Genomic DNA, 18,534 nt, shown 5'->3' with positions numbered 1-18,534 from the left:
TATCAGATCTTTCTCATCATTTTAATCAACTAATCGTATTCTTGAAGCATTGCTCTAACTATTCAAAACAAATAACTTTGCATAAATACTGTATACCTCAAAAAATTGCACACTTTCTGCACTCTGTATTTCATCAAAATTTTCTTCAATCGATCATGAACTCTTGACTTCCTTCTTCCAGTTGGACTCAGATTACCCAGCGGCATCGTTCTACAGCTTACCCTTCGGTCTTGAGGTTTTTCTCCACTGCTCCAGCTTCTTAGGGTTGGCTTGGTGGCTCGGGGGGGTCACCCCTTTCCAGCCCTCCCGCCTTCTTGTTTGTTTTGGCTGCCTCGGCTGTTGTTGTTGTTTCTCTTTGGTCACAGTTTGGTGTCCCTACTGGTGGCAGACCCCCTTGTTTGTACTCTCCAGTCCCTTTGACCCATTTGTAGTCACTTGTTGGACACTAATAAATTTATCTTATCTATTCGCTTCACTACTCATGATTTTTATTTGTAAATCATGGCATTGGTACATCTCTAAAGCAACACATAAAGCGACATGTTGATAAAACATCTTTCACATAACTCAACCAACAACTCCTTTGCTTTAATCTTCAACAACAATAAATAGGCTTTCTTCTTCTTATCGCTGTATAGTTTCAAGAGATAGTTGGAACTGTTTGAGCTACCTTCAGTTATAACCACTTAAAATTTGGTTAAAGATTGCAACCAAAATGTTTATTAACATCCTTCATTACTGCTGTCTTTGAGGTGACATATTGAAGATAACATTTGTAAATGCACTTAATACAGTTAAAACTGTTTAACCGATTTAACACACATCAATATGTGGAGGTCGATGCCCATTAGTGTCAAACTGCAAGCAAACTTGCCCAATCATTCTGAAAATTAACTTGATGCAACTTGGATACAAACCATTCTGGACACCAGACTTCGCAAATAGATTCATTATCACAGCATGTGTGTATAGAGAACTTATTACAATCAGCGTTTCAATCAAACAAATAACCAGAAACAGAGCGATAGATCTGTCTGACATTGTTAAGTATCAAAGGTGTGTTTATTCTCCATCCACCATTCCAACCTGCATGTTCAGATTAAGACTACACTTTAAAATTCCTGCAGACTGAATGTATTGTTTCTAACTAATTTTGACATCAATGACAACTGGGCTAAAAATACTAACATTTTTCGTGGGTTTTCTGTTACAACCATTATTCTGGCTACTTTTATAGATTACTGGTCCATACATTAAAGTCTATTTCTTCATAGGTAAACACTTTCTGTCAAAAGAAAAAGAATTTTGTCACATTCATTTAAATTTCTAATGGTTGGATAGCAAAGCCTCATTTAATCATGATTTATCAACACCTAATAATTAACATAAGGATGTACAAGTTTCTTGCCTCTTAGTTTTATCCCAAAGCTTCTCTTCACTACCTAGAGGCTTTGATATAATTAATAATATGCATATAAAATTCAATATTAGTTATGATTTTCATATAATTCGGGATTGGGGAGTTAGTTTCTTTCATGCTCTATAGTTATTTTTCTTGGATCCTTTATTTTCTATTTCTTTTTTTGGATTCTCTATTTTCTTGCTTTTTCAATGTTTTGGTTTGTCTTCCTTGAGTTACATTACAATTACTTTGTGGAAGTTGATGAGAAAAAAGAAAAAAATGATGGTCTGATTTTATGCCTTAAATCATTTCTAATGGTCATGAGCTTCATTTGTGTTTTGAATTGAATTTTGCAACTTCACTGATCATTATACGCTTGCAATTTCGAGACTAGTGTCAAATACTTGTGACTAAGAATAAAGTGTCAATGCTTAACAAAATGCTTAATTAGAATATTTGATGTTTGTGATTATGTTCTTATGAATTTTGGTTATCTTGCAGGATATCTTGAATGGTATTGAATTTGCTAGAGGCCCGTCAAGTTCAACATGGGGTTCTATCCGTACAGCTATGGGGCATCCCATTCCTTTCAATTTAAAGTATGTCGCAATTGGAAATGAAGATTGTGGTAAAAAGTATTACCGAGGTTTGTAATTTCCAACCCACTTTTTGCTGTACATTCTAGAATTGTTTTTGATTATGTGGTTTCTGCTCATAGTTGTTTGATAAATTTGATCACATAACAAACATTTTGTCCATAGATTCTTTTATTCAAACAATTAACACTTTTGAATAAAGTAGAAAATGGAGTAAAAGCAATAAATGTGAAAACAACAGCCTTGTAAACCTTCTAAACATACCAAAGGACATAAATCATAGTTGGCAAACTTGCTGAGTATTTGGGAGCTTTTTTGCTAGCCAATTGTTCCTTGGAAAAAATCATCATAAGTTTTCAGCAATTTTGAATCTCGAAATCTGGCAAAGTACTCAATGGAACTCAGTGACTGGGTGTGAAAAATTCTCCAGACACACCAAAAATGTGAAATAAACAGTTAAAAAAATACTGCTTTTTGCTTTAAAAACATTATGTAACTAGTGTGTGCCATTATGGTTTATATGGTTTCAAAGGTCTTGATTTGGGCTGCCCCTCAACCTTATTGGGGGTTCTGACCCAAGACCCCTACAAGGGGCAGTGCTCTTCAACTCCACTAAAGGGCTACTGTACCCAAAGCCCTAAAAAACCCCTCCAAACACATTCGATACAATTTGTACCTATATTTTGCATGAAAATTTATTTTTTTGTCAAAAATATAAATATTTTCAAGTTGTCGAGTTTTGTTGAGTCAATTTTTTGGCCTGTTGAGTCTGAGATGATTCTAAGTTTATAAACTATGAAATAAACCATTTAACAAAGTGTGACCATGCAATTCAACGCTAGTAATGAGGGAATAATTATAAGTATTACAAACCTTTAAAAGAGTCATATTCTAAGGTCAATGGTGAACAACTTCCTTCTATTCAAACCTCCTATTAGATGTTGTTTAGGTGTGGGATTTTTTGTTACTAAAGGCTGCTCTTCAAGCTCCAAAATTTGGACGAGGAGATTTGCTAGTACATCAAAACATGCAAACCTGTGCTTACTCTCCAAAGATAGAACCAAAGAACTTTATAGAAGCAAGTGAAGAACATGATTGGATAAAGGTTGTGGAAGAGGAATTGGATCAAATTGAGAAGAATGAAATTTGGGAACTTGTCCCAAGACCAAAGGATAAGAATGTGATCGGCACTAAGTGGGTATTCAGGAACAAGCTAAATGAGGATGGCCAAGTTGTGAGAAACAAAGATAGATTAGTATGCAAGGGATATGTTTAAGTTGAAGGAATTGATTCTGAAGAAATCTTTGCCCTTGTTGCTTGTTTAGAGGCTGTAAAGATTTTTTTTGCCCTTGTCAACTTTAAGAATTTCAAAGTCTACCAAATGGATGTGAAATCAGCCTTCCTACATTAAAACATAAAGGAAGAGTTGTGTGTTGAACAACTTGAAGGGTTCATCCTATTAGAGAATGAGGATCAGGTTTGTAGGCTAAAGAAGGCACTTTATGGGTTAAAACAAGCCCTGAGGGCTTGATACTCAATACTAGACAAGTATCTTCAACAACATCCCATCTCCATATTTTGTGATAATTAGTTTCTTTATCTACAACCGAGGAAGAATACATCGCAGCAGCAGATTGTTGCACACAAGTTCTGTTGTCCTCATTTTTGTTTCCAAAAATGAAGGACCATTACATAAAAATTGTGAAAAAATGAAAAAAAATTCTCTAAGGCACGCTTCCCGAGGCAGAATTTCGACTAATCCTTGGAATGGCTTAATCCTCAGTCCATCTTCGAACTAAATTTCAAATTTCGTCGAATTTTGGGTTCGTTTGCTATGTCTTTCCTTCAATTTTGGGTTTTAAAATCCCGACTGTAGGTGGAGAATTTTCTTCGAACTGCAAGTTTTAATGATGTCCAAGGTTTTGGTCTTTGTAGGGGAATTTTCAGCTTATTACATGTGCACTTTTATTCAAGGATGAATACTTGTAATTTGTTTTAAATTTCCCCTTTGTTGTTTTTATTATTTTTATTGTTTTTTGGCTTGTTTAGTTAAAATAGGGATTTTTTGGCTAAATTACAAGTAAACTTGTAGTTCTCTCCAAAAACCCCTACTTTAATGGTTTTTACATGTAATAGGGATTATAAACCCCTATTACATGTGTGCAAGTATAACTTGTTGTAGGGATTTTATTTCCCCTTTACAAGTAACCAAAACTTGCATCTCTCTACCAAAAACCCGATTTTACACATAAAGTGCATTTTTGACAATTTTTAAACTTGCAGTTTGTTCCAAAAAACCCAATTTTGCCTTGTAAGTGAAAAAGTGAAAAATAAAATTTGCTATTTGGCTAAAAAATCCCGATTTTGCCTAAACATGAGGAAAAAGTGAAATTAAAACTTGTCTTCTCTAAAAAACCTGATTTTCACATATATGCAAAATTCAAACTTGTCATATCTTCCCAAAAACCCGATTTTCAGTTGGAAGCAAAATTGTTGAAGATTTCAATCTATTTTTGAGGAGAGTTTTTAAGGAGGAATGCATTTTTTAGTTTTAGGCGATTTTTGTGGATTTGGAAGCTCCCTTTCTTCACCACGTGGTAATCATTCTTGCTGGTTTTTAGATGTTGGAACAACAAAAAACGTTTTTCCAAATGCCACGTTTTTACCTCATGTAAGTTTCATTAACTTCCAAACTTGTAAATCGATTTGAACTTTCCTACCTAGGCGTGGAGATTGGAGCTTTATTTGTTTCATTTTTCATGCATTTGCTGCCACGTTTTTCATTTTTGGGTGTTTTTGCAAAAACGTGGCTAGGGTTTGGCGTCTTTGATTGTCTCTATTTATTAGTGTGTCTTCTCCATTCCAAAGATTGTTGCATTTTTGGAGAAGCATTTTCAGTTTCAAGAAAGGTATGTTCTCTTTCCTTTCTTTCCTTCATTTTATTATTTTCTTGTTTTCTTAGTTTTCTTTCTTAGTTGCATTTTTGAAAATATGTTGTTCTTCCCCCAAAAATTGGTTTTTGTGAGAGAAATCTTCCCCTTGATATGCAATTTTTGAATTGCATATTTCTTCCCTAAATTCCCTCTTTATTTGTATTCGGGATTTTTAATCCCGATTACAATTTCGCTGGAAATTCTTGTTCTTCCCTTACGGTTAAGGAATTTAAGCATTTTTGGTTAAAATTCCAAGTTGAAAAGTCTGAAATACCCCCCCCCTCCCTTCAAATTCGGGTTTTAAAAATCGGATTACATGTTGAAAAGTTCTTCCCATTTTCATGAAAATGACATTCTCGGATTTTCCCATTTCTATCCATTCATGTTTCCCATATCCGTACTTTCCATTTCCATCATTTTTCGCAAGTCAAATTCTCATTTTCCATCCATTTCTCCATTTGCAAATTCACAAGTGTACTTGCATTTGGGTTTTAAAACCCCGATTGCATGAATGTTCTTTCCAACTTGTATACTTGCAAAAATTTCCCCAAGATCCGAAATTGGTCAAAGTGAAGATTTTCCCATTTCTATATATTTCCCCTCTTCCTCTTACAAAATCGTGAAGTTCAAGAATCGAAGTTTTTCCCATTTGAAGAAGGAAGAATGATATTTTCAGCTGACTATGATGTTGCCTTAACTCTTTTAAGTCTTCATCACAGTATTCTAGGTTCACAATCAATGTTAGATTTGCTGGCATCTCCAGTTTCAAAAAAGATGAAGTACAAATATGACAAATATCAGAACGAGGTAGCACCTTCCCAAGTTTCTTCTCCTTTGGATCGCATCAGAGACACAGAAATAGGGCACGTAGATATGTTGGAATTCGTCAAGAGGGTAGAAGATCCACAGGATAATAACTTGTAGCAGCTGTTGGACAGCCATATCCATCATGCATTTTCTTTCCTCATGGCTGCCCTAAAACCTGAGTTTGTTCTCGCCTGCGCCCATCATTTTGACAAAGAAACAAGAGTGATCAAAAAAGATGATGGCGAAGCTATAATCTGTCTTGATGCAGATACGATCGAGAAGGTCTTCAAAATACCTCCTGCACCTGTTTACATGGAAATCTCCAAAGAAAGTGCAGCAGAGTATTACGTGAAGAGGGAAAAAGATTGCAAGTGACATATCAATAGGTGGATCCAAGAGCCACGAGCCTCCTTCTTAAGGTGGGCGAAGTTGTACCACTGCCATTTCAAATGGGAGATTGGAGACACTATAACCCTTCTCAGCAGGATAATGGGCCTTGAACATTCCAATGTCTTTGAGCCATGGATGTACCAGTTCATCATGTTCATAAGGTAGTCTCATCATATTTCATGGGGAAGAGCCATCAACGATGCTCTGTGAACAACTTGCAGCAGTCCCTACTACCATGATTTTCTTCATGAATTCGTATTTGGTATACTTGGTAGCATCACTAAGACACTTTCCAGGTCTTTCTACCAAGGGTGATCGCTCACTTATACCAGTTTGGAAATATTATGACCAATTGCCGTTGAGACCCAGCAGACTGCATTTCAAAAGAGTCCAAGATGCATTCTTCAGATATTTCATATGTCAGTTTGACAGAACTCTTAGAAACAAAAGAGTATCAGATGAGGCATGGGCAAGGGTGTGTGAGTATGGATGTTTGTTTCTATAGTTTCCCACCTTCACCTATATGAGAATCGGATGCTACGGCGGTCAGCCATATATGCTTCCTAGATACCCAACTGATAAGATCATTTTTATGGAGTTGGGAAGACAGATCATGGCTGTCCACACTTTTCAGTCTGCTAGACACAAGGTTGGAATGGGGATCTCTACCACAAATCCATTGAAAATTGGCCGGTATTCCCTTGTCACATCCGTGAAAGCTAAGGCCATGGAGACTGAACTGCAGGAAATCAAGCTCAAAAGGTTTAAACCTAGAGCTGATTTTGATTATAGGGGTATGAAGGAGAAGATCAAGAAATCCTTTGTGCACGTGCATCGCATTGAGGACATCTGGGTAGATCTCTGCACAGAAGCCGAAGTTCTGAAGATGGATTACTGCAGGATCACTGTTGAGCAAATTGTTGATTTGAACTTGGTGGATATCCCACAAGGGATGGTTTCACTGTTGAGCAAATTGTTGATTTGAACTTGGTGGATATCCCACAAGGGATGGTTGATGATGGGCACATAGTTGATCCTGAATACATTTCGCGGAGGGTTGAGGAAGCTCCACTTCCTTTGATCCAATGGTCACACAAAGAGTGCATATCCATCCTTGAGAGATTTCAGCCTATCTTGGCTAACACTAACGCATGGTTGAAAAATAATGCTGTTAGACTTATAAAAATCAAGGTTGGTAAAGAAGATGATTCTACGGGGCCTCTTAGACGTAAGTTTGAGATTCAGGTTGACAACAAGGAGGGTGCATCATCTTCGGGCACAAGAATCAAGTTGCGAGTCAGTCGTGCAGTAGTGCTTCCTCCTGAGGAGACGATAGTTCATGGGAAGGAAAATTCACGATTTCATGTTCAGGCGATTGATCTGGATAATCCAGAAGAAGAGCAGCAATCTGATGATGCTCTTAAGTCTCCAGTCTCAGACTCGCCTCATGAGATCATTCCTCCAGTTGCCATTGAGATGCCTCTTTCTCCTCCTGATTTGCTTGTGGATGAATCCCCTCAGAATGCTATTCTCATTTCAGCATACGAGCCATCTCCTGATCATCAACAAGAGACTGTGTTGGAAATTCCTAAAGATATTCCTACTTGCATCCAATTATCAGAAATTGATACTTCCACTTCTGATTTTGAAGAGTTTATGTGGCAATCTTCATGCCCATTGGTAACTGAGCAAAATGTGGTCGCTGTCCAAACAAATATTCCTCCTAGGATGAACATGGTGATTCAAACAGAAACTGCTTCTCCTTTGCCTATAACTGCTACTGAAGGGGAGTTGATGACTTTGCCTCCATGGCTCAGTTCTTTTACTCCGAAAAGGAAGAAGCAAGAAATCTCACCTGATGCTTTTGATTATCAGCAACTGAAACAGTCCAGATCCAAAGTTGCTAAGAAGGTCAAGATTATCTCCAGAGTAACTGTTGACAGCAACAAGATGAAGGTAGCTGAAATTGTGGAACCTATTGTAGATAAGCCACTTGAAGAAATGTCAACTACTGATTATAAGGTTACAAGGATAGAGTTGGGCAAACAAACGCATGAGGTCGTTAAACATGATGCTCAGTTTTCTATTGCTTCGCTGGTGCAAAGGTGTGATGAGCTTCTAGCAAAGAAAGACAAGCTAGAAGATGAAAACCGACAACTTATGGCAGCCGTTCATAAAATCACAAAACCTGCTGCTGAAGGGAGTAACTCCATAGGTTCTTCTGGTTCCCAAGAATCAATTCGTGGAGTGGAAAGGGCTGCTCAGAAGGTACAAGCACTGGATTCCTGGGTTGATCAGCGTCATGATCTATGTGCACAGGTAATGAAAGACATTTTTCAGATGATGTCTAAGTTGGAAACCATTGAGGAGAAACTGGGTCAGACTTCTGATACTTTCAAAAAGAATCTGGAAAGTGTTGAAGAAAGTTTGACAATTTGGCATACCATGCCCCAATAACAACTGAGTGTTTTGCAGGAGCATGCCATCATCTCTTCCAGGGTCATGTACTTGGAATCGGAAGAGCTCCTGGAAAACAAGGCCCTTGTTCTTAAATCCTTCATTGAGGAGATCGGTGATGCAAAGAGATTTCGGGGTGCAGTTTTCTGAGATATTGTCTCACATTGTGAAAGGGCCTCTTGCAACATAGTAAGTCAGGATGGAGAGCTGATTCCAGAAGAAGTTCTTGCTGATTTACAGATGAGGATTCATAATGAATGGAGGAGCGAACAATTCTCGGCCGCTCTAATTCAGATATTGATGAGATACCGAGCCTTTTTGCATGAAATCCAGTCTATCCTGGATAAAAACAACTCTGCGCTCCTCCGGTGTCATGACACTATTGTGAAGACCATGGTTGGTGCCAAGAACACCCATGAACCGAATCCTGAGGAACTACAAACGAGCATCCAGAAGTTTAAAGGATTCGTGTCTTCACGTGCTGCAACTTAAGTGTTTTTCAAAACTTAGTTGAATTTTCCCTCTTTTGTAATCTTTAGTTGTAATTTTGTTTTGACAAGTTACATGTAAAAGTATTTTTTGTAAAATGCAAGTTACACATTACTTGCAGTTTTGTAATTACATGTAAGGCAACTACAAGTTGTGTTCAATCAGGACTGTAGTTGGAATAAGTCTTAGTTAGCTATTGAAGTCTTGGTTAGTTATTGAATAAGTCTTGGTGGTTGAGAGAATCTCTCAAGTTAGTTAGGATCCTCCCACCTTTTTCTCAAGGCTCCTCTTCTATAAATACTTGAGGGGTCTATTGTAATCTTTATCTTTTGGAAAACAAGCAAAAACTCTGCCAAATTTACAGCAAAGAAGTCTTTGAGCTTTCATATGTAAATTCAAGAATTGAAAGGAATAGAAGGAAATTGCTCAAGCTTTGAGTCTTTGTGCTACATTCTTGAGTTAGTGTTCTATATTATTTTTCTTGCAAGTGTTCCTAAAGAGTTTAATCACATCTGATTTGCAGTCTTTGTGCTGCAAGTAGTTGAGTTTAATATAGATTAAAATAAATATTTTGTTAAGAGAAGCTGCAAGTCTTTGTGCTTTCACTTGTTCTTAGGAGAATTTAGGAGTAGATATTGTGGGAAATAGCTGAGTCTTTGAGCTTACACTACTTCTCATTGTTTTAAAGAAGAAAATAATAGCGTTTTTTCAGTCTTTGAGCTGTTATAACTTGTTCTTTATAGCATTAGTATAGAAAAGGGTAGATAGGACTTCATATAATCAAGTCTTTGAGCTTGATACTGTCGTCCCGTCCCGAAGGAAGTGACGAAAGTCTTTGCACTTTCAGGAAACTTCATTTCCTTTCTTTTATTTCATTTGAAAGTGGTTACTGCTGTTCATATTCAATCGCTATCCTTTTCTGTGAAGAGAAAAGGTTATTGTCTTTCTTGAAGGAAGAAGAAAGATTGCTGTCCCATCCTATTTTATTTTCAAAGTTGTAGTTAGATAGGGGGAGCTTTCCCTTAATTAGGAGAGTTTTTACTCATGTGTTGTGGTTGAAACCACAATTTTGTATATTTCCCCAAGTGTACAAAATTTTCAACCAACAAGTTTTCCGGATGAAACAAACATTGAAGGATATTGAGGTTGAGTATGAGCATCCCATCTCCATATTCAATGACAATACAAGTGCAATTAACATCTCAAAGAATCCAGTTATACACTCCAAGACAAAGCACATTCCAACCAAATATCATTTTTTAAGAGAGTAGGTGGTTGATCAACAAATGAAGTTGGAGTACATCACTACACAGGAACAAATTGCGAACATTTTCACAACGCCCTTTCCAAAAGAGACTTTTGAGTACCCGAGAGAGAAATTGGGAGCAATATCCGTCTCATCTAGTCACTAAATTCTTCAGACAAAGCATGTGTTCAAGGGGAGCTATTCATTGTCTTATGTTTTAGCCCTAGAAATCCTTTTCTATTGATGGCAAAGCGAGAGGAGTAGAGTAAGGGTGAGCATTTTAGTCAAGAGAAAAGTTTGTTTTTATTGCATTCTAAGATTATTTTGTTGCAAGGTTGCCATCAATGACAAAGGGGGAGATTGTTGATTTATTGCCATGTCAAAGTGCAAGTCGGTGGCTAAATTATTAGAGATTAGATTGTGCCAAATTTATGGCACTATTATCAAGATATTGTTGGGTGAGGAGCATGTTGTCCTTATTTTTGTTTTCTAAAATGATGGACCATTACATAAAAATTTTACTCTATGGCATGCTTCTCGAGGCAGAGTTTTGCCTAATCCTTGGACTGACTTAATCCTCAGTCCATCATCGAACTACGTTTCGAATTTCATCGCATTTTGCATTCGTTTGCTATGTCTTTCCTTCAATTTCAGGTTTTTTCTCCCTAACTGTAGGTGGGAAATTTTCCTTGAATTGCAAGTTTTTATGGTTTCCTTTGTTTTGGTCTTTATAGGGAAATTTTTAGCTAATTACAAGTGCACTTTATTAAAAAAAAGAACTTGTAACTTGCTTTTTATTTCCCCCTTGATGCTTTTTGGCTTTTTAAGTTATAATAGGGATTTTATGGATAAGTTACAAGTTAACTTGTAATTCTTTTCTAAAACTCCTACTTTAATGTCTTTTGCTTGTAATAGGGATTTTAAACCCTTATTACATGTGTTAAGTTATTAAAACTTGTTGTAGGGATTTTATTTTCCCTTTACAAGTAAATTGTAACTTGCACATCTCTCTCCAAAACCCGATTTTGCCTAGAAATGAAATAAAGTGACATTTTAAACTTGCTATTTTGCCCAAAAAACCCGATTTTCTTCATAAAGTGCAAGTTGGGGAATTTTAAACCTGTAATTTCATTTCTAAAACCCGATTTTGCCTTGTCGAAGGAAAAGTGACATTTTAAACTTGCTATTTGGGAATTAAAACTCTATTTTTCTCTATTGCATGAAAATTAAACTTGCATTCCTTTTCCAAAAACCTGACCAGCTATAGGAAGGCATTTTTGTTGCAATTTGGAAGCATTTTTTGTGGAGATTTGTTGGGAGATGCAAGGCGTTTGGGATTCTTCCCTATTTTTGTGCATTTGCAAACATCTTTCATGCCATTTTGGGGTTCTTGTTTGCTGATTTTCTGCTAAAACGCCTACCACGTGGTTCCTAAAACCCACGTTTTGGGGGATTCAAACTATACAAAGCTGCAATCTTCTAGATCGTTTTTGCCTTTCATGCTAAGGAGTTGAGGTTTGATGGAGGATTGACCATTTCTTGTGCCATTTAACTTGCATTTGATGCCACGTTTTTCTGTCCAAGGCGTTTTGGTAAAACGTGGCAAGGGTTTTTGAATGCGGTTTAATCTCTATTTAAAAGCTCTCCTTTCTTCTTTCAAAGATTAATCATTTTTTTGAAGAGACATTTTCAGTTTGAAGCAAGGTATGATTTCTCTTCTTTTCTTGTTTCATTTTCTTGTTTTCTTGTTTTTCCTTTCTAGTTGTAAATTTGTGTATATATTTATTTTGCCCCAAAAATCGGTTTTGTGAGAGAGATTTTCCCCTTTGCAAAGCAATTTGTGAATTGCATTATTCTTCCCCATTTTCCCTCTTTACTTGTATTCGGGATTTTAAATCCCGATTACAAGTTAGATGAAAATAATTGTTCTTCCCTTATGGTTAAAAGAATTTAACCATCTTTTGTTGAAATTCCAAGTTGCAAAGATGAAAAATACCCATCCTTCCAAAATCGGGTTTTTAGAACCGGATTGCATGTCCAAAGTTCTTCTTATTTTCTTGGAAATAACATTCCCTAAATCTTCCCATTTTTATCCATCCATATCGCCTATATCCTTACTTTCTGTTCACGTCATTTCCCGCAAGTGTAATCCTCATTTTTCACTCATTTCTCCATTTTCCGTTTTACAAGTATACTTGCATTCGGGTTTTAAAAAGTCGATTGCATGTGCACTCTTCCCAACTTGTATACTTGTAAAATTTTCCCCAAGATCCGAAATTGGCCAAATTCAAGATTCCTAGCATTCCCATTTATTTCCCATCTTTCTCTCACAAAATCATGAAGTGTAAGGGTTGGAGTTCTTCCCATTTGAAGAAGGAAAAATGTTTGTTGCAGCTGATTATGATGTTGCCTTAACACTTTTAAGTCTTCATCGCAGTATACTAGGTTATCTTTCAATGTCAGATTTGCTTTCATCTCCAATTCCGAAGAAAATGAAGTATAAATATGACAAGTATCAGAATGAAGTTTCACCTTTGCAAGTTTCCTCTCTTTTGGATCACATCAAAGACACAGAGATAGGGAATGTGGATATGTCAGAATTCATTAAGGGGGTGGAGGATCCACAAGATAGCAATATGCAGTGGCTGTTGGAAAGCCATATTCATCATGCATCTTCTTTTCCAGTGGCTGCCCTAGAACCTGAATTTGTCCTTGCTTACACTCATCACTTTGACAGGGACACGAGAACCATCAGAAATAATGATGGTGAGGCGATAATCTGCCTTGATGCTGATACCATTGAGAAAGTCTTCAGAATACCACCAGCACCTATTTATATGGAGATTTCCAAAGATAGTGCATCTGAGTACTATGTCAAAAGGGAAAAGGACTGCAAACGTCATATTAACAGGTGGATCCATGAGCCACGAGCCGCTTTCTCAAGGTGGGCCAAGTTGTACCGTTGTGAATTCAAATGGGAGATTGGAGACATCATAACTCTCCTCAACGGGATGATGGGTCTTGAACATTCTAATGTTTTTGAGCCCTGGATGTACCAGTTTATCATGTTCATAAGGCAGTCCCATCATATATCATGGGGAGAAGTCATTAGTGATGCCTTGTGCGAGCAACTTGCAACAGTCCCTTCCAGCATGACTTTCTACATGAACTCATACCTGGTGTATTTGGCAACATCACTTAGACATTTCCTTGGTCTTTCTACCAAGGGTGATCTCTCACTTATACTGGTATGGGAATATTATGATCAGTTGCCTTTGAGACCCAACAGACTGCATTTCAGAAGAGTTAAAGATGCATTCTTCGGTTACTTCATGTGCCAGTTTGAGAGGACTCTAAAGAACAGAAGGTGTTTGATGAAGCATGGGAAAGAGTGAATGAGTATGGGTGCTTGTTTCTTCAATTCCCGACCTTTACCTATATGTGAGTCGGATGCTATAATGGGCAGCCATACATGCTTCTTAGATACCCAACCGATAAAGTCATTCTTATGGAGTTGGGAAGATAGATCATGGTTGTGCACGCTCATCAGTCTGTCAGACATAAGGTTGGAATGTTGATTTCTACAACAAACCCATTAAAAATTGGCTGGTATTCACTTGTCACATCCGTTAAAGCCAAGGCTACGGAGACTGAAATGCAGGAGATTAAACTCAAAAGGTTCAAGTCCTGAGCAGATTTTGACTATTGGGGTATGAAGGAAAAGATTAAAAAGTCCTTCGTGCATGTGCATCGTATTGAGGATATTTGGGTAGATATTCGTACAGAAGTAGAGATTCTCAAGATGGACTATTGCACATTGGTGGATATTCCACAAGGGATGATTGATGATGTGCATGTACTTGATCCTGAATATATTTCACGAAGGGTTGAGGAATCTCCACCTCCTTTAATCCAATGGTCACACAAGGAGTGCACTTCCATTCTTGAGAGATTTCAGCCTATTCTGGCTAACACCAACGCTTGGCTGAAAAGTAATAGTATTAAACTCATCAAAATCAAGGTTGGAAAAGAAGACGACTCTACGAGGCCTCTCAGACGTAAGTCTGAGATTCAGGTTGACAACAAAGAAGGTGCATCATCTTCAGGCACTAGGATCAAATTGCAAGTTAGTCGGGCAGCTAGTACTACATCCTGAGGAGGCGACAGTTCGTGGGAAAGATAAGTCTCGGCTTCACATTCATGTGATTGATCCTGATGATCCTTAAGAAGGACAACAATTAGACGATGCTCCTAGATCACCAACTTCGGAGTCACCTCATGAGGTTCCCTCTTCAGTTTCTATGGAGTGGCCTCTATCTCCTCTTGACATAGTGGTGGAGGAGTCTCCTCAGAATGTCGTCCCCATTTCAGCAGTTGAGCCCTCTATTGATCATCAACAAGAGAGTCTACTGGAAATATTGGAGGATACTCCTGCATGCATTCATCTATCAGAGATTGATACCTCTACTTCCAGCTTTGAGGTGTTTATGAAACAGACTTCATGTCCTTTGGTTACTGAGCAAATCATGGTTGCTATTCAGACGGATACGCTCCTTTTCTTGCAGCTAATTCATGAAATTGCATCTGAAAATCCTAAAACTATTGCTTAAACATCACCAAAAGGTTCCTTAGTTGTTTGGAGTTCCCTGCATTAATCTTCTTTGGGAGTTGCATTCATAATATAAGTCTGAAGTTAAATATCAGAAAAGACAGCCAGTGTCAATAACATGCAACAGCATAACAGCTGTCTCAAAATTAATGACACACAAAATTCTTAGTCTGAAAACTAGAACAACAGATTGTCAGTCAATTGTTTGACAATATTCCTTGGGGTTCAAATAAGTGAAACAGGGTCAGATTAGCCAAGGGATACTACAGTGGTATCAGAGCGGTTTCCTGCCAACCTGTTGGGTAAGTTGATTCAGCTAGTTAATCATGGTTACTTTGGGTACCCAGAATCAGTGGGATCAGAATAGGAAGCAAGTGTATTCCTCATTGGAAAAGTTAAAACAAAACCAGAAGAAGCTCGATGAACTGATTTCACACCCTGCAAAACTTGATAGAATTGCTCGGTATATGACATCTATTTTTAAGGATAAAAAGGTGAAACTTGAAGAGAATGTGGTGATTATTGGCACTCAAGAAGTTGTTATCAGTCATGATAACAAGTCTGATTTTCATGACAGCAGCTTTGCACTTGAGCGTAATGATGATTTGAAAGTCATGGAAAGTTCAAAAAGTGTTGTGGGAGTGACCTTGAGTATTGGCACTCGTGATACAAGTGTCAAGAATGAGGATTGCATGAGAATTTTGGCTCATAAGAGTTCTGATCTACATGACAGCAGTGATGAAATTTTGCATCAGCATGAGAGAGCGGTGACTACACATGTGCAAGATGCTTCTATTAAGTTGCCGCATGAAGGTACTCGAGATTTTGGTACTAATGGGGTAATGTGTGATGTGGATTCATGTCATTTAGAGTCTGATTTTTCAGATCAGACCTTAGAAAACAAGTTTGAAGATTCATGCTTTGGCATAGGATCCCAGAATCATTAGTTGGATGGCCATGTAGTTACATTGGAAGTGGAAGTGTGTAAAGATATTGTCATAACAACAACTTCTACCTTGCCAGTTGAGCCATCCTACGAGGTACATAGCAGCAGTACCTTAGATATTGATGTGTGCACAATTGATTGCACACATGATGTTGTTGATCACGAGGTGGGTGATATTGATTCAGTTTCATACCATAGTGCAGATTTGGGTGGAAAGAATGAGTCACAGGGGTATCATCATCTGGCTGGGTAGTTGAAGGTTAATGAAGATATGATTGCTACAGCTTTGGAGCATTTTGATGTCGCTCGACAAATGTTGGCGACCTTTGGTTGGAATACTCCTGAGACATATAAGCACGGTGATAGTAGCCTTTCCCTAGCAGAGTTCCATGCACTCCGAGCAGCCATTGGGATAATGAAACAGAATTACTTGCAGTTACTTGTTGATAGGGATTATCTTCTCGAGTGGGATTGCACTTGCTACGATGCACTAAAGGGAAAGGAGGAGGAGGTTGATGAGCTCACCCATGAGCTTGAGATGACTATGGACTCGTTGGAGAGCGCTCAGTCAGCCCTTCGTGAGTCACAGTCACAGGTTGAGGAACTTACCATGGCGTTGAGTTTAGCACAGTCTTCATCATCTGTGGATACAATTGATTTTACACCCACGGGTTGTAGTGATGGGTATGTTGAGGATGTGGTTACATCCGTCACCGATGCAGATACAGGTGACTTAGCTGGGATGAGTATTTGGGTTGAGAGTAGCAGAGAACCACTTGTTGCATTAGGTTCTCTCGAGGTTAGTGCTATGACAAATGATACAGGTCAGATTGTTGATAGCTCTTGTGTGGCAGTGGTGGACTCTCCAGAGAGTTGTGTGTTAGTACGCGATGTTACTCCACCCACTTCACATGGAACTCGCATAGTGTCATCTGGTTGGGAGTATGGCTCTCATGTAGATTTGTTTCCCTCTCCTGGAAGCAAGTCTGTTACTTCATCCCATGTAGCTGATTTTGGACGCCAACTTGTTGTTTCTCAGAGTCAGAGTGATCAACTGCAGGTCTTAGAGGATAAGGTTGACTCAGCCTTATATTGTTTTTACTGCACAGATTCATTTATTGAGTACCTTCTTGAGAGTCTTGAGTTTCGAGCGGGTCCGTTTGGAGCCACCAAGGATACTCTCATCCGAGGTTCTCTCGCCATCAGGCGTGGTGTGGGAGTAATTATTGATACTCTGACTACAATGCTTCCTAATAGAGATTATGTGATTGGAGTTTTTGATTGAAGTTTCTCTGGAGCATTGAAGTGTAGAATACCAAGGGTTTCTGCAGGATTCAAGGCTTGTCGGCATTGGAGAGCGTGGCTTCTTCATTGTAACAGCATATAGAGGGTGTGCAATATCATTTGATTATGCTTGTGAGAGTTGGCTTCATTCAGAAGTCAATATTGAGCTGATTGGAGGGTTTATTTCAGAGTTTGTTTGCAAATTGAAAGAGACTACAGTGCGCTACAATGCCGTGAACAGTGCACTACAATGCCGTGAACAGTGCGCTATAGTAGTTTGAATTCTATAGAAGGGGATTTAGAAAGGTGAACAGCTATATATATTTGACAAGGGCTTTGCGTATGAGGAGAATCAAACCAATATATCAAGGCAGCCATTGAAATTCCAGGTTTTCTATCTATGGTCATTGTATTAGAAAATCATTACTTCATTGCATCATTTTCTATTATGATTATATCATGAAATACTTGGAGGTTGCATATGTTTAATGGAGATATAAGTTGCATATTCCACATTCATGGTAACATTCAACATTGATCAGCGACTTAGCTTTCATGCCAATTGTTTGCTTAAATGCCTAATGGCTGTAGGTATACATTGGGATGCATGACAAGTGTTTGTCTTAATGTCAACTAGCTGTACTAGTTAATTTCAGTCATTACATGTGTGTGTAAAGGTCTAAAACAGCTAGTATATCATTTCTATAACAACTTTGCATTGTTAGAAGCTTTCCATAACTTCATTTGCAGCCTACAAACCCAAAGAAGACAAATAAAGAATTCACTACAGCGGCTTCAAACATTGTATGCCAAGTGTTTGACAATATTCCTTGGGGTTGAAATAAGCGAAATAGGGTCAGATTAGCCAAGGGATATTACATGGCCTCTATCTCCTCTTGACATAGTGGTGGAGGAGTCTCCTCAGAATGTCATCCCCATTTCAGTAGTTGAGCCCTCTATTGATCATCAACAAGAGAGTCTACTGGAAATATTCGAGGATACTCCTGCATGCATTCATCTATCAGAGATTGATACCTCTACTTCCAGCTTTGAGGAGTTTATGAAACAAACTTCATGTCCTTTGGTTACTGAGCAAATCATGGTTGCTATTCAAACGGATACTTTCCCCAGGGCGACTACAGTTGTTCAAACAGAAACCGCTTCTCCTTTGCTCGCAACTGCTATTGAAGGAGAGTTGATGGCTTTACCTCCATGGCTTAGTTCTTTTACCCCAAAGAGGAAGAAGCAATAAATCTCACCCGATGCCTTTGATTATCAGCAACTTAAACAGTCTAGGCCCAAACTTGCTAAAAAGGCCAAGACTATCTCAAGAGTAATTGTTGACAACAACAAAATGAAGGTGGCTGAAATTGTT

The 18,534-nt window shown here is 38.1% G+C and overlaps 1 protein-coding gene across 1 annotated transcript in view; it reads left to right on the top strand.

Moving 5' to 3' along the window:
• The window catches only part of LOC131044783 (alpha-L-arabinofuranosidase 1), a 230,667-nt gene that overhangs the window by 174,501 nt on the left and 37,632 nt on the right, over nt 1-18,534 (top strand). Inside the window, exon 10 of the mRNA XM_057978219.2 lies at nt 1,904-2,048. Within this exon, the coding sequence (XP_057834202.2) occupies nt 1,904-2,048 (145 nt within the window). The remainder of the gene's footprint in view (nt 1-1,903; nt 2,049-18,534) is intronic.

The sequence above is a fragment of the Cryptomeria japonica genome, chromosome 8, assembly GCF_030272615.1.
Source record: "Cryptomeria japonica chromosome 8, Sugi_1.0, whole genome shotgun sequence".
Lineage (NCBI taxonomy): Eukaryota > Viridiplantae > Streptophyta > Pinopsida > Cupressales > Cupressaceae > Cryptomeria > Cryptomeria japonica.
This window is presented reverse-complemented; position numbering and strand designations above follow the sequence as displayed.